Source organism: Megascapheus bottae, chromosome 18, assembly GCF_031878675.1.
Source record: "Megascapheus bottae isolate mThoBot1 chromosome 18, mThoBot2.hap1, whole genome shotgun sequence".
Classification (NCBI taxonomy): domain Eukaryota; kingdom Metazoa; phylum Chordata; class Mammalia; order Rodentia; family Geomyidae; genus Megascapheus; species Megascapheus bottae.
The window spans coordinates 26,698,581-26,722,257 of NC_143526.1; the positions used below are offsets into that span (position 1 = coordinate 26,698,581).

General features: G+C 43.7%; 1 protein-coding gene across 2 annotated transcripts in view; it reads left to right on the forward strand.

Moving 5' to 3' along the window:
• The window catches only part of Dnaaf9 (dynein axonemal assembly factor 9), a 102,237-nt gene that overhangs the window by 74,604 nt on the left and 3,956 nt on the right, over positions 1-23,677 (forward strand). For both annotated transcript variants that reach the window (XM_090352060.1, XM_090352059.1), the window contains exons 28-36: positions 2,745-2,870; positions 5,413-5,450; positions 10,417-10,552; positions 14,644-14,730; positions 18,435-18,541; positions 19,085-19,159; positions 21,261-21,466; positions 22,183-22,248; positions 23,348-23,441. In XM_090352060.1, coding sequence (XP_090208186.1) covers positions 2,745-2,870; positions 5,413-5,450; positions 10,417-10,552; positions 14,644-14,730; positions 18,435-18,541; positions 19,085-19,159; positions 21,261-21,466; positions 22,183-22,248; positions 23,348-23,441 — 935 coding nt within the window. The remainder of the gene's footprint in view (positions 1-2,744; positions 2,871-5,412; positions 5,451-10,416; positions 10,553-14,643; positions 14,731-18,434; positions 18,542-19,084; positions 19,160-21,260; positions 21,467-22,182; positions 22,249-23,347; positions 23,442-23,677) is intronic.

Genomic DNA, 23,677 nt, shown 5'->3' on the forward strand with positions numbered 1-23,677 from the left:
GTCATCTTATGCATTCCTTCCACATAGGATGGGAAGATAAATATGCACCCATCATGGTTGAGGTGAGATCTTGTGAACATTAACCAGGGGTAATAAGTAGACTGTTGTCCTGATCGCCATAGCCTGAGTACCTGCGATTAAAGATATACACTAACAAGCCCAGCTAATTAATGCATAATCTTAGAAACAAAAGTCAAATTAGTAGTTGCCACTAATTTCCCTGTTTGATTCCTCAGTAGCACATAAACAGAAAAAGCTGGAAGTGGTGCTGTGGCTGTAGTGGTGGAGTGCTAGCCTCAAGCAGAAGAAGCTCTGTGACAGAACCCAGGCCCTGAGTTCAAGCCCCAGGACTGCCCCCCCCCCCAAAAAAAAGTAGTAATAGTAGTAGTAGTTAAGGTTTTTCTAAGCTATTGCTGTGTTTTATTTTTTTTGTTTTGGTAGAGTATTTGTGTGTGTATATCAGTACTGGGATTTGACCTCAGGGTCTAAACACTGTCCCTTAGCCTTTTTACTCAAGGCTAGTACTCTATCATATGATCCATAGCTCTGCTTCCTGCCTTTTAAAGATGGTTAATTGAAAGACTGACAGTCGTTCAAACTAAGATCCTCAAATTTCAGCCTCCTGAGTAGATAGGGTTACAGACATGAGCCACTAATTCTCAGCTGTGTTATTTTTAGTGAAGAGACTGTTGAAGGAAAGAAGCCAACAGAAAGAGTACTGTTGGGTTTGCATTAGCTAAAGTAGTCTGGTACACTCTGGCAGCTTGAGCACCAAATTGCCTTCTGCTTCCTTCTGTGGTGAGTGCTCCTCTTTAGTTAGGAGGTCACACTCAGGTGTGTGGTGGCTAGAAGAAAAAAGGCAATTCTGGGAAGAACTACTGGTTATCTTAAGGAATAGAGTGAACAGTTAAGTGCCTTTTGTTTTGGAACAAAAATCAAGGAACCTGGAAAGTTTTTCATTCTTTACCTTTCCACTAAAGTCAATGAAAGGTAAAGGAATCTTCTTTAAAAAGTGAGAATTCCCTTGTCGTGCATGGTGTAATCCTAGCTACTCAGCAGGCTGAGATCTGAGGATTGCAGTTCAGAGCCAGCCCATGCACTAAAGTCCTTGAGACTCTTGTCTCCACCTAACCACTAAAAATCAGAGGTGGTGCTGTGGCTCAAGGAATAGGGTGGTAGCCTTGAGCTCTTATTGTAGAGACAGTAAACAAGTAAATGAGAAAGGACAACAGATAAAAACAAAAATGTACTAGAACCAAATAAAAATACAATATATGTAGCTTATAATTGATGCTTTGGAGAAAACTTGAGGAAAGGAAGCAGGGAGTCCAAGAAAGTGCCTTCAGCATTGCATAGCAAGTATGAAGTCAGATGACGCCTTCTCATAAGATGCTTCCAAATGTATCTCAGTGGTAGAAATCAAGCATGTGCAAGGCCCTAAGTTTGATCCCTAGCTCTGCAAAAACAACAACAGTAAAATGTGCCACTTGGGCAGACAAATGAAAAGAGAAAGGGAGCAAGACTTACAGATAGGAAAAGAGCATTCCAGGCAGAGAGGACAGAGAGTACAAAGGTACAAATATGTCTGGCATGTTCAGGGAAGAGCCAGGAAGCCATAGTGGTTGGATTAGGGGAAAGGGACAGGAATGAAATTCTTGTCTGTATTGGGGGAAGGGGAGGACGATAGGGGATCAAATCATAGAAGGCTATCTATAGGCTCTTAGTGCCTTGGCTTTCACATTGAGATGAAAAGCCACTAGAAGTTTGGTGCAGAGCAATGACATCATTTGACTATGACTTTAGCATATCCCTCTGACTTCTGCATTTAGACTAAATTGGAGGGAAGCAAGGAGAAAAAGTATGAAGGATCAGATGGGATGTTGTCAGGATGATTTAAGCAGTTTGGACTCAGTGGGAATATGGAAATGTGACCTCTTTTAGTTATATGATGAAAGCTAAGACAAATCTTCTGGCCTCGCATCTGAAGTAGAGTCCCCGCTGTGAAGAAGGACAGGAAAAGGCGGCTTATGAAAATTGGATCATGAACATATTAACTTCTAAGTGAGGATATCATATTGGCTCTAAGGCTGGAGTTAGGGAGGATTTCCAGGCAAAAGATGGAAATTTGAATGGATTCAGCATGTGTCTGCTGACTTGGGCTGGTCTGATGATACTTTGAAGTGGGAAGGAGAGGAAAGAGTTACAAAGAAAATAGATACTGCTGCTATTAGCTCCTAACTTAATTATTAGGAAACACACCCAAGGGGCTGGGAACGTGGCTTAGTAGTGCTTGCCTAGTATGCATGAAGCCCTTGGTTCAATTCCTCAGTACCACATAAACAGAAAAGGCCAGAAGTAGTACTATGGCTCAAGTGGTAGACCAGTAGCCTTGAGCAAAAAAGAAGCTCAGGGACAGTGCCCAGGCCCTGAGTTGAAGGCCCAGAATTGGCAAAAAAGAAAACAAAACAAAACATGCCCAAGAACACTTGAGTTCTGTGCTTAGTGTGTGCTTCCTTTTATCCACAGAGCTGGGTGCCTGTTGTACCCATTCTCTTGAACAGTTATGAGGACTAGCAGAATTAGGAGTACAGGAGCACTTTGTAGATTCCACGGGCTCTAAATTGTGAAGTTGTGATGACTCCAGGAAACCCCATCACAAGCTGTTCCTTTTTGTGTTCCTTCTACCTATTCCCTATTCTGCAGGCCCAGCTGGTAAGCTAATCATTCCCTTTTATTCTACTCAGCTACACAGATGTTATTGATATTGTCCAGGCTGTGCAGACTCATCCAGACTCGAATGTCAAGTCTTTCTTCACTATTGGTGCCATCACAGTGTGTGTGGATCCCCTGAGCTGCTACATGGAACACAGGTAGTTATTTATGGCCACCTCTAGCTCACAAGTGTACTGTATCTAAATGTGCTAAAAGTGACTGTTTCCCCAATCACTACAGTAAGAATATCACTGTACATGTTTAACTTTTAAGAGTTTATCAGTCAGGCCGGGAAGTTTAGCCGAGTGGTAGAGTGCTTGCCTAGCATGCACGAAGACCTGGGTTCATTTCCTCTGCACCACATATATAGAAAAAAGCTGGAAGTGGTGCTGAGGCTCAAGTGGAAGAGCTTTAGCCTTGAAAGTTCAAGGACAGTGTTCAGGCCCTGAGCTCAAGTCCAGGACTGGCCAAAAAAAAAAAAAGTTTTATCAGTCTATATTGTATATAGTAAGTGCTACATTTTGTGTGTGTGTGTGTGTGTGTGTTGGACCTAAGGCTTGAATTTAGGGCTTAGACATTGTCCCTGAGCTTTCTTTGTTCAAGGCTAGTGTTCTGTCACTTCAACCACAGCTCTCTGCTTCCAGCTTTTTGGTAGTTAATTGGAGATAAAAAGACTCATAGACTTTCCTGCCTAGTCTGACTTCAAACCATGATCCTCAGAACTCAGCCTCTTGAGTAGCTAGGACTACCACTGCCTGGATCAAGTACTAGATCCTTAAATGACCAAAAGCCAAGGAGAAATGAGAGGAATTATAGAAAATATACAGATGTGTGAAGACAGGAATTATGTCCTTTTACTGCTTAAGAAACAAGGGCTGGGAAGCAAGGCGCGTGGCTCACGCCTGTAATCCTAGTTACTGAGGAGGCTAAGATCTGAGTATTAAGGTTCAAAGCCAGTCCAGGCACAAAAGGACCTGAGACTCTTATCTCCAATTAACCTACCGAAAAATGGGAAGTGGGGCTTAGCTTAAGGGAAGGGCAGTAGCCTTGAGCTGAAGAACTCAGAGACAAGGCCCAGGCCAGAGTTCAAGCCCCATGACCCACAAAAAAAAGAAAGAAAGAAAAAGAGGGAGGGAGAGCTGGGAGTGTGGCCTAGTGGCAGAGTGCTTGCCTAGCATGCATGAAGCCCTGGGTTCAATTCCTTAGTACCATATAAACAGCAAAGGCTGTGGCTCAAGTGGTAGAGCACTAGAATTAAGAAAGCTCAAGGAGAGTACCCAGGCCCTCAGTTTAAGCCCCAGGACTGTCCAAAAAGAAGAAGAAGAAAGAAGAAAGCCAGGCTCTCGCCTATAATCGTACCTACTCAGGAGGCTCAAATCTGAGGATTCTGGTTTGAAGCCAGGCAGGGCAGGAATGTCTGCACTTACCAGGAAAAAGCTGGTAGTGGTGTTGTGACTTAGGTTGTAGAGGACTAAACTTGAGCAAAAAGAACTCCAGGGTCAGAACCCAGGCCTAGAGTTTGAGCCCAGGACTGGCAAAAAGAAATGAAAAGAAACCTCAGCCAGGGGTTTTGTGAAGTCATACAGACCTGGCTCCCTTCTCAAACCCACCCCTTCCCAGCTGCATGACAGCCCTGGTACAAGGTGCTTAGCTACTCTGCTGATCTCCAAGGCACAGGGTAGACAGAATGACAGAAAAAGAACTCTGAACTCTTTGCATGTTTTTGATAAAAAGATAAATGCTGGGCCTGGAGTGTGGCCTATTGGTAAAGTGCTTGTCTAGTATGCATGAAGCCCTGGGTTTTATTTCTTGATACCACATACACAGAAAAATCCAAATGTGGTGCTATGGCTCAAGTGGTAGAGTGCTACTCTTGAGAAAGCTCAAGGACAGTTTCCAGGCCTGGAGTTCAAGCCCCCGGGCTGGCAAAACAAAAACAAACAACCACAACAACAACAAAAAACACCTACTCACATCTGTAATCTGTAATCCTGGCTACTTAGGACATTCAGAGCTAAGGATTATGGTTCAAAGCTGGATGGGAATGTTCATGAGACTCTTCTTTTCAATTAAAAAAAGCTGGAAGTGGAGCTGTGGCTAAAATGGTAGAGTTATAACCATGAACAAAAAGAGCTCAGAAAATAGCCCCATTCCCTGAGTTCAATCCCTAGGACTGAAAAGGAATTTGGGAGTTTCAAAGCCCTGTGAGTTTTTCTCTGGAGTTCAAAGTAGTGCTATAGCTGTTAGCTAACTCAAAATTTGAATCATCATCCTCTACCCTATTTTAGTTGTAATATAGTCAGTTTCTTCTTTTCATTTACTATTGGATTTGTGACTAGGATTGAGCTATGGGTGTAGCTCATTGGTACATATGAGGTCTTGGGTTCAATCCCTAGCATAGTAAAAAATGAAAAATAGCCATCTTACTCTGTCTCCTATTGTCTGACAAACTGGCAACCACTTCTAATATCTTCTCTACCACATTTCACCAAGGGTGGGCCATGTGGAGATTTTTGCAGGGTGAGAACTTCAGTGCAAAACTGTGAAACTCTTAAATAACCATGTCTGTCCTAGTACACAGTACTACCTGCCACTTGCCTTATCAAATATGTCAACTTGCCTATCAGCTATGTTTCTGTTTTGTGAGAAATAAGACAACTCATGAATTTTTAAAAAAAAATATTTCTCTTTGTTCCCTAGATTTCTCTTCCCTAAATGTCTTGATCAGTGCTCACAAGGTAAGCAAATATGCTTTACTTCCTGCTTACATGCTTTTTACTTTCTTTTCAGATACAAGAGATTTCTTTTTTGTTGTTTTTGTTTTTGTTTTTGGTCTGTCATGGTGCTTGAACTTGGCTTGGGCATTGTCCCTGAGCTCTACAGCTGTAGGCTAGAGCTCTACCACTTTGAGCCACAATGCCACTTCCTGTTTTCTGGTGGTTAATTGGAAAGAAGAATCTCATGGACTTTCCTGCCTGGGCTGGCTTTGAACCATAATCCTTTAGCCTTCTGAGTAGCTTGGTTATAGGTATGAGCCACTGGCTTCTACAAGAGATTTCCCCCCATGCTACCACTCTGATATCTGAAACAGTGAACTTTGACAACCATCACCACCACCACCACCACCACCTCCTCCTCCTCTTCCTCCTCCTCCTCCTCCTCCTCCTCTTTCTTCTCCTCCTTCTTCTCCTCCTTCTTCTCTTTCTTCTCCTTTTTTTCCAGTCCTGGGGCTTGAACTCACTCAAAGCTGCCACTCTACCACTTGAGCCTCAGCACCACTTCTGTCTTTTTTCTGTGTATGTGGTACCAAGGAATCAAACCCAGGTCTTCATGCATGCTAGGCAAGCACTTTACCACTAGGCTAAACTCCCAGCCTCTGACAACTTTTCTTTATCATACTTGATAAACCCATTTCTTCCAAGAGCTTATAGTGTAATTATTTTTATTATTAAGTAGTTATACAGAGAGGTTACAGTTCCATATGTCAAATTACGAGTACAATGAATCTTGATTAATGCCGCCCTTCCATTGTTCTCTCCCATTTTACTCCTGTCCCATCCCTTCCCTCAAGTTTCTTTTAATGGCAGTAAACAAATCACAGCAGCATCACTCCTTGGCTCAAGTCTGTTGTGGCCATGTAGCTAAAGACTAGGCCAAGTAATCTCTGGATAAACAAAATCTTAATGAGTTTCTCTATCCTCAGGGCACAGTTTTTGGCAGAACCTATTTTCCTTAATATCACCCCTTCTTTCAAACTGTAATTTTCCATACCTCCTTGTATATATTTAGAAAAATGTACTCACCCTGCAGGTTATATTCAACATTGCATTGTCCTACTACTATCAACTATGGAAGCTGTATTTTCTAGTCTTATTATCTGTGACTCCTGGAGATTGTGAATAAATTATAAATTCTCCACAGTAGTGATAAAATGCCCATTGTTGTCATGAGGTATGCCTGGGGGTGAACTTGCTGAGCCAGCCTAGGAAGCAGGAATCTAATAGAAGAAAACAACTCAATGTCCCCAGCACATCTGTTTCTTGCTGATCCCGTTGCCAGTCTGCAGGGAGCAGAATAACAGCATACCAGAGTTGTTGTCTTGGGAAACATCTGATCTGGGTGCTGCCCAAGGCAGGACACTGGGCCCTAAGAGGGGAAGGGGAATGTGTTTGTTGGACTGCTATACCAGGTAATCTTTTTTTGAAGCCCTTTGTAGTTCCCAAGGACTGCATTGAAGCATCAGGGTAGAATAAAAGTAGTCAGCTCACAGCTGGGTGCCGGTGGTTCATGCCTGTAATCCTAGCTACTCAGGAGGCTGAGATCTGAGGATCTCAGTTCCTGGCCAGCCTGGGCAAGAAAGTCCACAAGATTCTTATCTCCAATTAACCACCAGAAAACTGGTGGTGCTGTGGCTCAAGTGGTAGAGTGCTAGCCTTGAACTGAAGAGCTCGGGGACAGAGCCCAGGCCCAGAAGGCTAAATCTGAGAATCACGGTTGGAAGCCAGCCCAGGTAGAAAATACCGTGAGACTCTAAAGTCACAAGGAAAGCTGGAAATAGAGCTATTGTTCAAAAGGTAGAGTACCAGTTTTGTGTGAACTTTTTTTTTTTTGGTCCTGGGGCTTGAACTCTGGGCCTGGGCACTGTCTCTGAACTCTTCAGCTCAAGGCTAGTGCTCTAAAAGATGATCAGAGTAACTTGAGGGATTTTTGTTTTTTGTTTTTCCTACACTTAGTAACAGACCAGGCCAGGCTGCCTTCACATCCCAGACAAGTGAGGCCTTGACCAAATCTGGTGTTCACTCCTTGATATACAACATAAGGAAGCTCCTGACCCAAACAAGGTGAAACTGCTTCTTACAGCCTGTTTACCCTGTGCACCAGATAACTGGGTACCTGCCTCACAGATGGCATTTCCTCTTGGCAGGTGGCAGTTTACATAGCTGTCTCAGGAATGCTGCAGATAATCCTTTTGCTTGTTTCCCATTAAAGCAAAGGCTCTTTTCTGTGCCCAGTTCCTGACCTAGAATCTCAGCCCCACAAGGTTTGTCCAGATGGTATGTTTGGCAGGTAGAACTTTGGACAAGGTACCTCTCCTAGCCCTTAATCAGCGGCTAGGCCTATACCTAATGATGCTGGTATATACTCCACAGGTAGACACATTTCCACTGATATTACTCTCCCATTTCTTTTGCCTGAAAGGATACCAGATTCCCTTGGGTCTTTATAGATCTCCACTCAGTCTTCCTGTCTTCTCTTTTTTTATATTTTTATTATTTTTTTTTTTGCCAGTCGTGGGTGTGAACTTAGGACCTGTGCACTGTCCTTGAGCTTTGTCAAGGCTGGCACTCTTTTATTTGAGCCACAGCACTACTTTTGGCTTTTTCTATGTATGTGATACCAAGGAATTAAACCCAGGGCTTCGTGCACACTGGGCAAGCACTCTACCACTAGGCTACACTCACAGCTCCTCCTGTCTCCTCTTTTTAAGAGCCCCCACACCATTCTTGTCTTGAGGATCTCATAGTACACTTGTAGATCCTTTTTCTTGTTTCCCTATGAATCCTGAGTTTTCCAGGATTCTACCTGCTTGCCCACAGTGCTACATTTTGGGCATAAACTTGTGAACTTTCTCCTGTGACCCTGTGGTTTCACCAGGCATGGAGTTCTCACAGACTATCCAGAATGGCCTTGCAGTCTCAAGAGTAACCTTCTGAATTGAGAGCTAAGCCACAGGCCGCCAGCTATCACCTTGATTAGGAAGTGTCTCAGATACTGGCTGAGGAAGGTCAATCTCAATGTAAAAGCTTGAGGATCACAGGGTACCGGTGGCTCATGCCTGTAATCCTAGCCACTCCAGGGACCCAGAACAAGCCAGCTGGGTGGGAAAGTCTGTGAGATTTTTCTCCAATAAACTATTCAGGAAAAAAAAAAAAAACTGGAAGTGGTGAAACACTAATCTTGAGCACAAAGAGGCTCAGGAACAGTGCCCACGCCCAGAGTTCAAGCCCCAAGACCAGAAAAAAAAAATGTTGCAGGGAAAAATGCCATGGAAGGAACATTTCAGAAGATAAGAAACAGGGTCTGGGAGTATGGCCTAGTGGTAGAGTGCTTGCCTGGCACAAAGTTCTGAGTTCGATTACTGAACCCACATACACAGGAAAAAGTGCTGTGGCTCAAGTGGGAGAGTGCTGTGCTATCCTTGTGCAAAAGTGCTTAAGGACAGTGCCCAGGCCCTGAGTTCAAGCTCCAGGACTGTCAAAAAAAAAAAAAAAAAAAAAGAAAAGAAAAGAAGACAAGAAACAAGCCTGGCTCAGAATGCAGTTTTTAAATCAGTAAATTGCAAGGGAATGAAAAAAGCACAAACTAAAAGAGAATTATGACATGCATCTATGCGATACAGTATGTGGACTTTGGTTCCTGGCTCAAAATATTCTGAGGGTTTGGAGGTGTGGTTCAGGTGGTAGAGCAATAGCCAGTGAGTCAAAGCATCAGATAATGGAGTTTGAGTCCTGGTCATGGACAAAAAGGAAGGAAGGATGGATCTGGAAGTAGGAAGTATGGCTCAAATCCTAAGCACAAGCTTTGATCAGAAAAAAGCCAAGGAAGAATACCTGAGTTCAAACCCCAGTACTAAATTTACACACACACACACACACACACACACACACACACACACACACACACACGAGTTCATCTCTCAAAAACAGTACAGTGCCTCATGCCTGTAATCCCAGCCACTTGTTAGGTAAATATAGGAAGAATAGACCTTACCTCAAAGAATAAGCTGGATATGGTCTCTAAGATTACTGGGGAGAGATCTCCCTATGTTGCCCATAATGGTCTCAAACTCCTAGTTCAGTGGTTTAGCCTTCCAAAGTGGCTGAAATTACAAGTACATCCTTGCCTTTGTAACTAATACTTTCCCAAGAAGTAAATAAAAATGATTGACTACCAAAAGTACAAATATCATATATCAGAAATGGTATATATAATCTGATCATAACTATGTAAAAATAGGAGTGGCATTGTAGGCTGTGGTAATTTTCCTGACTTTGATATTCTCCAAACTCCCAGCTCTAATTCTCCATGATTGCATCAATTTTTTTGTTTTGTTTTTGGCCAGTCCTGGGTTTGAACTCGGGGCCTGAGCCCTGTCCTTGGACTTTCTCAAGGCTAGAACTCTACCACTTGAGCCTCAGCACCATTTCTGGCTTTTTTCTGTGTATGTGGTACCGAGGAATCGAACCTGGGTTTTTGTGCATGCTAGGCAAGCACTCTACCAGCCCCTGTCTCGTCAGTTTTATGACTAGATTTTCACAGAAATTGGGGGTGGTGTGATGGTGGCCCTCCCACAGCTTTACTCTGGGGGTTCCTTTTTTTTTTTCCTCCATTCTCTGTGTGAATATAGCAGCTAGTGCCTGATGTGAAGTTATAATATCTGTGGTCTCAACTGGCAGAGGTAAATGGGACAAGGAATATGGAGAGAATCTGTGATAAGAAATGAAGAGAAGAACAGAAAGTTGTGTTTCGGTTAAAGAGGGTAGGAAGTGAAGCAGTTACAGGGCTGAACCTAAGATGTAGTTCCAAGAAGAAAGACTTAATAGTTATGTCTGCATCAGAGACTGCTAAAAGGAATGGTCAGAGGAAAGAGTCCACAACCCATCAGAGCTCTGAAGGCTGATTATTCTTGGTTCTATTCCCCAGGTCTGGTTAACAATGTGGTATTCACCAGTCTCACTACGGAGCAAAGGCACCCTCTCCTTGTGCAGCTTCAGAGCCTTATCAGGGCTGCCAATCCCAGCGCAGCCTTCATTCTTGCAGAAAAAGGGATTGTCACCAGGTAAACTTGTACAGATTTTACAAAAATCAGCCACTTTCTCAGACACAGCTGTGGCCTGCAGGGTCTTCACTGTATTTAAGACCTTATTGAAGTAGTTTGATACTATAAAAGCCACCAGAAAGACCCTATTTGTCACTCTCCTATATTAATATAAGGGTTTTTGTTGTTGTTTTGTTTTCATTGGTCTTGGGACTTGAACTCTGGGCCTGGGCTTTGTCCCTGAGCTCTTCAGCTCAAGGCTACTGCCGTACCCCCTGAGCCACAGCATCACTTCCAGTTTTCTGTTGATTCATTGGAGATAAGAGTTGCATGGACTTTTTAGTGCCCAGGCTGGCTTTGAACTGTGATCCTCAGACCTCAGCCTCCTGAGTAGCTAGGTTTACAAGTATGCACCACCAGGCCTGGTAGGATTTTGTTTTGATACATTCACATTTTCATACATTGAAGAATGGAAGGCCAAGCTAAAGTCTCTGATGGTGATTTGAGAGAAGTTATATAGAGAACATAGAGCAATGAGCTCTACTTCATGGTGTTAGATTCAACTTACACACCAAAAACAGGGAAAACTACTGTTATATTGCAGTTTTGTTTGCTCAACTAGGTTGTTAAAAGATATATGGATTTTTATATACTTTTGACTTTTTAAACATTAAAGTACTGGGGATGCAGCTTGATGATACAACATTGTGTGTGTGTGTGTGTGTGTGTGTGTGTGTGTGTGTGTGTGTGTGTGTGTGTGTGTGTGTAGTAGGGCTTGAACCCAGGGCCTGAGTGCTGTCTCTGAGCTCTTTTGGCTCAAGACTAGTACTCTACAACTTTGAGTCATACTTCTACTTTTGGCTTTCTGGTAGTTAATTGGCGTCTCACAGACTTTCCTGCGCAGGTTAGCTTTGAACCAGGATCCTCAGATTTCAGCTTCCTGAGGATTATAGATGTGATCCACCAGTGCCTGGAAGATTCAACACTTCTGAGCACATGTGTGAAGCCTGGGTTTGATCTCCAACAACACACAAACACATAGACAGGCACACACAATAAATAAACATGGAGAAAAAAATAAACACCAGCCAAAACAATAATTCAGGGGCTGGAAATGTAGCTTAGTGGTAAAGTGCTTGCCTGGCATGAATGAAGCCCTGAGTTCCATTCCTCAGTACCACATAAACAAACAAACAAACAAACAAAAAAGCCAGAAGTAGCTCTGTGTCAAAAGTAGTAGAGCTCTAGCCCTGAGCAAAAGAAGCTCAGGGACAGTGCCCAGGCCCTGAATTCAAGCTCCAGGACTGGCAAAAAGAAAAGAAGAAAAATCAGGTAGAGGCCAGGAGTTTGGCCTAGTGGTAGAGTGCTTGCCTAGCATGCATGAAGAGTCAGGTTTGATTCCTCAGTACCACGGTTCCACATACTAGAAAAAAGCCGGAAGTGGTGCTGAGGCTCAAGTGGTAGAGCTCTAGCCTTGAGGAAGTCCAAGGACAGTGCTCAGGCCCTGAGCTCAAGCCCAGGACTGGCAAAAAAAGAAAAAGAAAAAAAAAATCAGGTAAATTTTGAACATAATTCTGTTGAAACTCTGGCTCCCCTGGAGGAAGGAGATTATAAATATGGGAGGGAAAAGATGAGAAGGAACTTTTCAGGTGTTTTCTTTTGAAGATATTAATGAATTTATGTTACTGTTTTTTTGTTTGTTTGGTGGTGGGGCTTGAACTCTGGGCCTGGGCACTGTCCCTGAGCTCTTTAGCTCAAGGCCATCACCTAACCCCTTGAGCCACAAAGCCACTTCCGGTTTTCTAGTGGTTAGTTGGAGATAAGAGTCTCAGGGTCTTCAGTGCCAGGGCTGGCTTTGAGCCTTGATCCTCAGATCTCAGCCTGCCAAATAGCTAAATAGCTAGGATTACAGGCATGAGCCACAGAATCTGGCTTTATGTTACTTTTTGTAACGTATGTCCCCTAGTTTTTTTCCCCGCCAGTGGAAAAAATAATAATAATGCTACAGTAAGGATGAATATCCCTACCTCTAGATTTTGGTTTTTTAATACCAATCCTTACTGCAATATATCAGGACTCCTTGCAGGGCATATTGTGCGTCTAGGGCAAGAAAAATACAAGGTAAGCCTGATCCATTTTATTTCAGTAAAGGAAGGAAGTGGATTAATAGAGATGTGTGGGAAGATGAGGGACCTAAATGACAAGTTCCCACAAGAGCTGGGCACTGGTGACTTAGGTCTATAATCTTACCTATTCAATAGGATGAGATCCAGAAGATTGAGGTTTGAAGCCAACCCAAGCAAAAAAGTCAACTAGACTCCATCTTCAATATAACTAGCAAAAAGCAAGGCTGAAGATGTGGCTTAAGTGTTGAGTATCAGCAAGCATGAGGCCCTGAGTTCAAACAGTACTGCCTGTCAAAAAAAAAAAAAAAAACCCACAAGCCAGGTACGGTGGCTCACGCCTGTAATCCTACCTACTCAGGAGGCTGAGATCTAAGAGAGGATCGAGGTTCAAAGCCAGCCCCGGCACTAAGGTCCATGAGACTCTTATCTCCAGTTAACCACTAGAAAACTGGAAGTGGCACTGTGAGTCTAGGAATAGAGCTGTAGCCTTGAGCTGAAGAGCTCAGGAACAGCATCCAGGCCTAGAGTTCAAGGCCCAAAAAAAGAAAACTCCCACAGTCAAGTTTGTCATAATTTGAGTACAGTATAAAACAATAATAATGCACTGCCTTGTGTCTTCAAGAACCTGGGCCAACCCAGCACCACAAAAGGAGAAGGAAGTAAGTGTGTGTGTGTGTGTGTGTGTGTGTGTGTGTGTGTGTGTGTGTGTGTGTGTGTGTGCGTGTGTGTGCGTGTGTGCGCACGCGCGCGCGCGCGCGCCAATCCTGGGGCTTAAACTCAGAGACTGAGCACCATCCCTGAGCTTCTTTTTGCTCAAGGCCTAGCATTCTACCACTTGAGCCATAGCACTACTTCTGGCCTTTTCTGTTTATGTGGTGCCAAAGAATCAAACCCAGGGCTTTGTGCATGCTAGGCAAGTACTCTACCTCTAAGCCACATTCCCAGCCCCCAGAAATCATTTTGTGGGTAAAAAATTTTAGAGGAAAAAGATAGCTACTAATTCTCCATAACAGAATGAGTCCCCCTAGACTAATTACTCACAAGGAAGAAAACTACCCTTATATCATCAAGTCTGCCTGGCACTATGTTGATTAAATGATTAAACTTAGCAAAACAAGTAATGGGACATTCTGTTATCATGTGCCTCTTGGCTGACAGTCATATGAGTACCACCAGGGGATTAAATTAAGCACAACTGTTTAACCTGAATATAGTCTTGAGGAAACAATCAGATAAATCCAAGTTGTTGATATGACTGCCTAGAGCCTATGGCTCAGGCTTGTAATCCTAGGTACTCAGAAGAAGAGCCTTGAGATCTGAGGATTGTGGTTTCAAGCCAGCCCAGTCCAGAGACTTTTATCTCCAATTTATTACCCAAAAAAGTTTGATTCAGGGTGGGGCCCAATATTCTACATTTTTTTTTCCAGTCTTGGGGCTTGAACTCAGGGAGTTCAAGAGGAATCAAACCCAGGCCAAGATTCTACATTTCTAACCAGCCCCAGGTAGAAGCACTCTGGACTGTCCTGTGCAGTTGAAATTCCTTGACTGTGATAATAGTATTGTGGTTCTATTAAAAAAAAAAAATTGTGGGCTGGGAGTTTGGCCTAGTGGTAGAGTATTTGCCTAGCTTGCACCAACAGTGCTTGCCTAGCATGCATGACAACCTGGTTTCAATTCCTCGCTACCACATACATAGAAAAAACCAGAAGTGGTGCTGTGGCTCAAGTGGCAGAGCGCTAACCTTGAGATAGCCCAAGGACAGTGCTCAGGCCCTGAGTGCAAGCCTCAGGACTGACAAAAAGGCAAAAAGAATTTCCTCAGTTTAGGGAATGCGTAACCAAGTATTTTGGGTGAAGTGTCCTTATCCATACAACAGCATGTATGCTGTCTGTGTGTGTATGTATATGGGTTATGGAAGGAAGAAAAATCTGCAGATTAAGGTTGACAGTCTTCACTAACATGTATCTTTTCTGTATGTTTTTGAAGGAATGAAGACATTGAACTGATTCTCTCAGAAAATAGTTTTTCAAGTCCTCAGATGCTACGATCTCGATACTTAATATACCCTGGCTGGCAAGTATCATCATTGAAAAGTAGCTAATTAGCTTTTTTTGCTAACTTTTTTTTTATAAATTCAATGATTTATTTATTGTTAGAAAAACAAAAAAAGTGAAAGCACTACTATGCTCTACCAAGAAATTATCTGTTAGCTGGAATGCCCTTCCAAAATCCCTGTACTCATACCTTACGCTCCAAATTGGGAACTACCCTAGATGTGGAGATTTAGGGAGGGAGTCATCTGTGGACACAATGGTACCCAGTATTTTCTCTAGTGAGGGCAAAGTGACTGGCATGTCACAGGAGTTCTGTCCTTCCCAATTGAGAGTGTAATGGGTTCCCTACGTTCCTAACAGGTAGACTCACTGCTGAAGAAGCCTCTGCAGAGGAGATTATATAGTCCATTATACTATGCCAACATTACCTAAATCACTGTATGCTAGCTATTGTTCTAAGACTACACTCTCCAATGTGGCCACCTCTACCTACATACCTGTTGAATGTAATATAAATTAATAAAAATGAAATAAGCGTAGAGCCCATGCTAGCTACTCAGGAGGCTGAAATCTGAGGATCATGACTCAAAGCCTTCCCTGGAAGAAAAGTACATAAGACTCTTAACTACAAGAAAACTGGAAGTAGAATTGTGGCTCAAAATGGTAGAATGAGCAAAAACAGCTCAGGGATAGTGCCCAGGCCCTGAATTCAAGCTCTACAACCAACAACAACCCAGAGAGAGAGACAGAGACAGAGAGAGAGACAGAATTTAGTCTCTTTGACTCAGCCATATGCCATGGCTGCCTATAGTTTATGCTATATTGGATTCTGCTGCTACACTACCACTATAGAAGGTCCTGTTGGACATTGCTACTGTAAGAGCTCTACCTGTGTTCTCATTTATCCTTTATAGCAAGCCTATGAAGTGGATAACAAAGGCAAGAAGGGTATAGCTAAACTAGTAAACAAAAGAGCTGGATTTCAAGTCCCATTGTCTGATTCCTGAACTTGTTTTCCTGTACAAATGGACTATTCTGTCTATAGGTTTAGAAGGATTTTTTTTTGGGGGGGGGGATCAATTGTGGGGCTTGAACTCTGGGCCTGAGCCCTGTCCTAAGCTCTTCAGTTCAAGGGCAACGCTCTACTACTTTTAGCCACAGCGCCACTTTTGGTTTTCTGATGGTTAATTGGAGATAAGTCTCACACCTGTAATCCTAGCTACTCAAGAGGCTAAGATCTGAGGATCTCAGTTCAAAGCCAGCCCAGCACTAAGTCCTGAGACTGTTATCTCCACTTAACTACTAGAAAACTGAAAGTGGCTCTGTGGCTCAAAGGGTAGGGCAGTAACCTTGAGCTGAAGAGCTCAGGGACAAACGACCAGGCCCAGGGTAGGGCGGTAGCCTCGAGTTGAAGAGCTCAGGAAAGTACCCAGACCCAGAATTCAAGCCCCACAACTGACCAATAAATAAAAAAATAAATAAATAAAGTTTAAAAATATGGAAACATTCCTATCTACCAGCCTAACTATTGTAGTTTTCACCAGCCCTCCATATACATGAAGAAGGAAACTCTTGAGAACAAAAATGGTTAATCCTTGGCCAGCATTAATCTCTTCTATATATCTAGATTATCTTTGTTATTCTTAGTTCTTGAAGGTGCTCTCTACATCCTGTATATCACCCCTAAACCACAATTGGGTGTAGTAATCAAAATCTGCTCTACCCAGCATTTAGGTAGAGGCAGCAAGGTTGGTAAAGTTAGATGCCAGTTTGAGCTATATAGTGAATTTCTAGGCTAGCCTAAGTTTGTAGTGAGAACCCTATCTCAAATCATAACAATGGTAGTTACTCTTTTAAAGCAGATCAGAAAATTTAAAATTGGAGATTTGTAGCAGTATCTTTACAAGTGACTCAAATCAGGGGCTTCATCATACTTTCCTAAATCATAGTGTGCTTTCCTTATTCCTTAATTAGACAGATATATCTCAGCCTACCAAACACCACAGATGGAACTCAAGGGAGAAACCTACCTTTTAGGTGTGGATGTGTGTGTGCTTGCATGCAGGTACCAGGGTCTGAACTCAGGGTATTGTGCTCTTTTTTTGGCTTTTTCACTCAAGGCCAGCACTCTTCCACTTGAGCCACCCACTTTTCTGTGTCTACAGCTGCTGATGCTCTTGCTGCCTCTTCCACTGGGTCTGATGTTGAAGTTTTCTGTTACCTAAAGAAGCTCCATTCTCTAGGCCATACTGACCTACACTGAACTTGGTGCTAGAAGAGTGGAGCTCAGGATTCAGGCTTACTTGGAGAAAGACTGATCCAGAAAAGAGTAGATATGAGGAGGTCATTAAAAGACTATATAAATTTTGAGGCTTTTCCTGATTAAAGAAGACCAATTAATGTTGCAGGGCACTGGGCACTGGTAGCTTACATGTAGAATCCTAGCTACTTAGATGGAAGGCTAAGATCTGAGGATTGTAGTTTAAAGCAAGCCTGGTCAAGAAACTCCATAAGACTCTTCCAGTTAGCTACCAAAGAGGTAGAAGTAGAGCTGTGGCTCAAGTGGTGGAGTGCTAGCCTTGAAAGGGTGGGGATGATGGCGGTGGTTCAGGGACAGCTCCCTGAGTTCAACACACACATACACAAATTCAACACTGCTGGGCTTAGTGGGCTCTAATTCCAGTACTTGGGAGATGAAGGCAAGAAGAATGCCATTTCAAGGCCATTTATGATGCATCAAAAGTGCCTTTTTTTTTTTAAGTGGAGCTTCCAGTGTGGCCTAGCATACTTGTCTTGCATGCATGAAGCACTGAGTTCAATTCCTTGGTACCACATACACAGAAAAAGTGGTAGATTGCGTGGTAGATTGCTAGCCTTGAGAAAGCTCAGTTAGACAGTTCAAGCCCCAGGACTGGCAAAGAAGAAAAAGAAGAAGAAGAAGAAGAGAAGTTGTTTTATTTGGTATACATGCTTGTGAGGAGAGAACATACGAAAGCCTTTCTTTTTGAGTTCATGCCAAGAAGTCGGGTATTTTATCATACACTTTATTTACATTACAAACTAATTTCTTGGTGCTTACTAAGAGGATGCTCTACTAATTCTTTTTTTTTTTTTTCTGGTCCTGGGGCTTGAACTCTGGGCCTAGGTACTATCAGCTCTTCAGTTCAAGGCTAGTGCTTTAAGACTCTAAGCCACAGTGCCACTTCTGGTTTTCTGGTTGTTAATTGGAGATGAGTGTCATAGACTTTTCTGTCTGAGCTGGCTATGTATACGATCATCAACCATTTCCCTCCCATGCCCTGTTGTTGTCAACCCTACTCTGGACTTCCCTAGTAAAACAGTTTCTTGCTAATACTGCTGATCTAAGGAGACTTCCTAGTCTTACAGTGAATAGACACTTTCACATTTAAACAAATGTCAGTATGAAAAATGATAGGCAGTGGGCCAGGAGTTTGGCCCAGTGGTAGAGTGCTTGTCTTGCATGCATGAAGACCTGGATTTGATTCCTCAGTACCACATACGTAGAAAAAGCCAGAAGTGGTGCTATGGCTCAAGTGGTAGAGCTCTAGCAAAAAAGCCCAAGGGCAGTTCTCAGGCCCTGAGTTCAAGCCCCAGGACTGGCAAAAAATAAATAAATAAAAGGTAGGTAGGGGGAATCATATAGGATACTAACACACTTAAGCCCCGAAGATATGTACTTAAACATTTTTTAACTGTTTTAAGGTATGAAGGAAAATTTGATTCTGGATCCGTCTTTCCACTAATGGTTCAGATCTGTGTATGGTTTGGTCGTCCCCTCGAGAAGACTCGCTTCATGGCTAAGTGTAAAGGTAAGTGTTGGCTGGAAAAGGTCCTTGTGGCTTAGTGGTAGAGTGCTTACCTAGCATGCATGAAACCCTAGGTTCCATTCCTCAGTACTACATAAACAGAAAAAGCTGTAAAGGTGGTGATGTGACCCAAGTGGTAGAATGTCAACCTTGAGCAAAAAAAAAGCTCAGGGACAATGCCTGAGTTCAAGCCCCCAGGACTGCCAAAAAGAAGTTCCTGGTACCCAAGAATTGGTCTCCTGCCTCCTGATACCATTTCAGTATTATGTGTATGCTATTTCTTCTCTCTGCTGTTTGTAACCAAAAGCAGGAGAGGGATTTACTTTTTCATGTGTGTAGCTAATTTGATCTCTACTCCACTGAGAGATTTTCCCAACTGGTAATAGTGGGAAAGGCTCCAGGAAAGATGGGGGTGGAGATAGGGGCTGTGAACCTCCAATCTTGGAGTGGTTTCTTTCTCTAGTCCCTAGCCCTCCCAGCTGCACTGCCCTAAACTTGGCGTCTGCCCTCCGATGAATAACACCTCTTGTGTTTTTTTCTCCCCAGCTATTCAGTCCTCTATCAAGCCAAGTCCTTTCTCCGGAAACATCTACCACATCCTTGGCAAAGTAAAGTTTTCAGGTAACTTGTTAGTTGGAAATGGAGCTCTACACTATGGAACATAGCTCATGGTGGGAGGTTTTTGTTTTATTTCTGTTTTCCTTCAGGTCTTGGGGCTTGAACTCTGGGCCTGGATTCTATCCTTGAGCTTCTTTGTGCTCAAGGCTAGTATTCTACCACTTGAGCCCCCACACTTACTTCTGGCTTTTTCTGAGTTTATCGGAGATAAGAGTCTCAGAGACCTTCCTGCCCAGGCTGGCTTCAAACCATGATCCCCAGACCTCAGCCTTCTTCGTAGCTAGGATTACAAGTACAAGCCACCAGTGCCCAGCTTCATGCGGGGAGTTCATAGCATCTGCTGATTGCTTATGCCACTCTTGAACTTCAACACTCTCCTCTGACCATGCTACTCTTCCCACCACTCTGCTCTAAGGCTCACTTGCCCCAGGTTTTCATACTCCACAGTGGAGGCTCAGTCTCTGAATGACTTTCTCGGGCCTCTCCTCACAGCTCCTTGAATTCCTTGTTCCAGAGACTCACAGCCATCCATGGACCTGTCCCATTGCTGAGTGCATCAGATCCCAGTCTATGTCTGCCAAAGCTCGAGCCTCAGCTTGTCTCTTTCTCTCTTCTGTGTAGCAGACTTGTTTATTAGCCTTAGGCCTTTGAAGCCCTTGCAACTTCATGGTCTCTCCTGAGCCTGGAAGTCAAAAAAGGCCTAGAATGCTTGCCTAGCATGCATGAAGCCCTGGGTTCCATTCCTCAGTACCCACATAAACAGAAAAATCCAAAAGTGGCTTTTGAGCACTGTGGCAAGTGGTAGAGCAATAGCCTTGAGCAAAAAAGAAGCTTAGGGACAGTGCCCAAGCTCTGAGTTCAAGCCCCAGGACTGGCAAAATAAAAGAAAAGAGAGAAAAAGAGAAAGAAAGAAGCCAGTATGAGTTGATAAAGTCAACATTGAGGAAGCAGAGTCTATCCCTGTCCTGAGAATCAGCACTTACTATAGTTCAGAGTCAGGATGGGAAAGGTTTATTATTCCTTGGAAGGAGGAACGTGTCACTAGGGTGCCTTCAGCCAACACAGCAGAAGCCCACTGTTAGCTGTTTAGCAGGCATTAAGAGATTGGACAGGCTAGATGCCAGTGGCTCATACCTGTAATCCTGGCTATTCGGGAGGCTAAGATCTGAGGATCACAGTTTAAAGCTAGCTAGGGCAGGAAAGTCTGTGTGACTCTTACCTTCAGTTAACCACCGGAAAACTGGAAGTGGCTTGTAACTCAAAGTGATAGAAGACTGGTCTTGAGCGAAAAAAAGCTCAGGGACAGTGCCCAGGCCCTGTTCAAGTCCCACAGCCAACAAAAAAAAAAAAAAAAAAGGAAAAAGTTAGACAGCAAAGGCAAGGCCACCAATAATGTTCTTCCATTCTTTGTAAGTTAGCTTATCCTCAGACTCCTAGGTGCTACAGCCAGATTCTACATCTAGCTAGTAGAGAGAAGCTGGGCCTGCAAACGAGTAGGACCTAGCTCACTTCCAAAATCACTGTGCTCTCCTGCCTTCAGGGCTCTTCCCAAGTCTAGTGCAGACACTGCTCCTCTTACAAATTCAATGAGTAAAGTGTCAAGTTCCTCCGCTCCTAAATCTTTTTCCTCTCCTATATTTTCCTGCCCTGTTAATATTTATCTGACAACCCTGTCCCAAGCCAGAAACTATTCCTACTCTTTCTGCTCTCACCCCAGCTTTTCAGACTTGCCACTAGTCTCATCAGTTCTCCTGCAGTTTCTTAGGAATATACCTCAACCATTGACTTTTTTCTGGTCCTGGGCTTGAACTCTGGGCTTAGGCATTGTCCTTGAGCTCTGTTTTGCCCAAGGCTTCCACTCTACCATTTGAGCCACAGCCGTGCCACTTCTGTTTTTTTCTGTGATTAATCGGAGAAAAGAATCTCATGGACTTTTCCTGCCCAGGCTGGCCTTGAACTGCTATCCTCGTATGGAAGCCTCCTGAGTAGCTAGAATTACAGGTGTGAGCCACCAGCGCCTGACTTAACCATTGACATTTTTTATAGTGCAGCCGTAATCATTTCTGGATGGAGTCTTAGGAATCAACGTTTGTTCTCCTTGCAGACTCAGAAAGGACCATGGAGGTCTGCTACAACACTCTGGCTAACTCCCTAAGTATTGTGCCAGTTTTGGAGGGACCCACACCACCTCCTGACTCGAAAAGCACGCCTCAGGACAACAGTGGGCAGCAGGAGTGCTACCTTGTGTTCATCGGCTGCTCCCTGAAGGAGGACAGCCTCAAAGACTGGCTTCGGCAGTCAGCTAAGCAGGTGATAGAATAGCATAGATATGAATGAGCAGCACACCCCAGGGCTGCTACTGCCCCCTGACAACCTCACCCCTCCTTCTAGTGTGTACCTCACAGTCTTAGGCCCCATTCTTTGGGGACATTTTGGAGTGGGTAGAATCTGCATTCTAGCAAACTCAAAGAAGATGTGGTATATGTACTCAGTGAACCAAGAGCACAAGCTGTGCACACTCAGGGTACAATGCCTCTTAAGACAGGCTCAACATTTACCTTACCTTGAATCCTGGGAATAGAGGTGGCTGAGCACCTGCAGGTGCTCAGTTCTGAGGCATAGACTACCTCACCTAGATAAGCTCCTTTTGGAGCTAACATGGGGTTCTCAACCTTGCATCCTCATACCTCATCCTCCAAGTGTTAGGATTACAGGTGTGCCCACCATTCCAGTCTTTGGATAAGTTCTTAAATGGTACTTGTTCATTAAGATTCTTGGGGTTGGAAACCCGCAGGTTGGCAGGATACTACCCTACTACCCATCTATAGAACTACTTGGGCATTCTCCCATTTGTGCCCTCCTCAGGTGGCAGATAGGCAGGATATCATATTTAAGTCAGGCTAGTTCCTATGCTTTTCCTCTGCTGGGGTGTTATTGTATAACTGACCCGCAGATCCCTGGGCCTTCAAAGCCCATGTACTACAACAACTCCTTTGCAACTTGTTCTTGCCCTCCATCTTGATTAGAAACCTCAGAGGAAAGCTCTGAAGACTCGAGGGATGCTGACCCAGCAGGAGATCAGGAACATCCACGTGAGTGTTCTCCCCTGGCATCTCCCCTTAGGGGCCCAGGGCTGTACTGAGCTACACAGCTCTTGTCTTTTGGGTTTCCTGAGGGAGGAGCTGTTTTTAAGGCAGCTGAAAGTCTTGCTGAAAGTCTTGCTTCTCCCAGACCACAGAGGGAAGCTGGTTAAGACCAGCCTTGCAGTTTTAGTTAGAGGGTAAGTAGCCTCTGGACATGAAATGGAGGAGAGCCACTACCTGTGAGAGGTACAGGTAATGGGAGGCCTGGCCTTGTCACTCTGTGCAGGTAACAGCAGAAGACATGTCCCAAGATGAATAATAACTAGGAATCAGGGAGTGGGGGGGAGCATTCTAGGCCCAGGAAAAAACATTCTACATCGAGTGCTCATGAGAAAGCTTTGTAATTCTGAGGCCAAGATGAGGTACTCTTGATGAGCTCTAAAAAGTCCAAGCTGATTCTGAGCCTTTGCCCCAGGGATGACTAGATGGGGCAGAAGATGATTCTGGGACTCCTGGAAAGCCTTTAGTATAAAACACCTACCAGCCTGGACAGCCTGGATGCTCCTTGGTAGGATACAGAAGGCAGTCCTTATAATGCAGCTTCTTCAGAAGCTAGGAATGTGGTTGAGTGATAGAGTATTTGCCTAGCATGCATGAAGCCCTGGGTTCGATTCCTCAGAACCACCTACACAGAAAACACCCAGAAGTGGCATTATGGCTCAAGTGGTAGAGTGCTAGCCTTGAGCAAAAAGTTACTGGGACAGTGCCCAGGCCCTGAGTTCAAACCCTTGAACTGGATAACAATAATAATAATAATGTAGAAAGTGAGCTAAGAGAAGCAGACATGGTAAGTAAAGGACATGCTGTCAAGTGAGTGCCACTGTGAGCAGTGGAATCATAATTCCATTAGGAACTCCCAGAAACCTTCCCCTGAGAGACAGAGGATCATATCATTCATTGGAGGTTACTATAGGTATTTCTGTAATTTTGTGCTTATCTGTCTGTAGCAGCACAGGCGAAGACTATCTTGCTAGTGTAACAGGCCAGTTTGTTTTCAATGAGTGAATGATAGGAAGTAGTTATAATTCTAACTGGATTCTTCCAATAGGTGAAACGCCATCTGGACCCACTACCTGCAGGCTACTTCTACAATGGCACCCAGTTTGTTAACTTCTTTGGTGACAAGACTGACTTTCATCCACGTATCCTTCCTTAGAAGCATCTTAGTTCCAGTATAGAACCTGGTTGTTTGCAAGCCTCTCTAAAGAAGTTTGCAGTCCGAGTACTGGGTATACCAGAACAAACTATAGGGCTGTGAGTCTTATGTAGGCCTTTTAAATTTGTTGAAATTATATTAGTTGTTGTTGTTTTTTGTTTGTTTCTTTTGGGGGGGTTAGTCATGGAGCTTGAACTCTGGGCCTGGGTGTTGTCCCTGAGC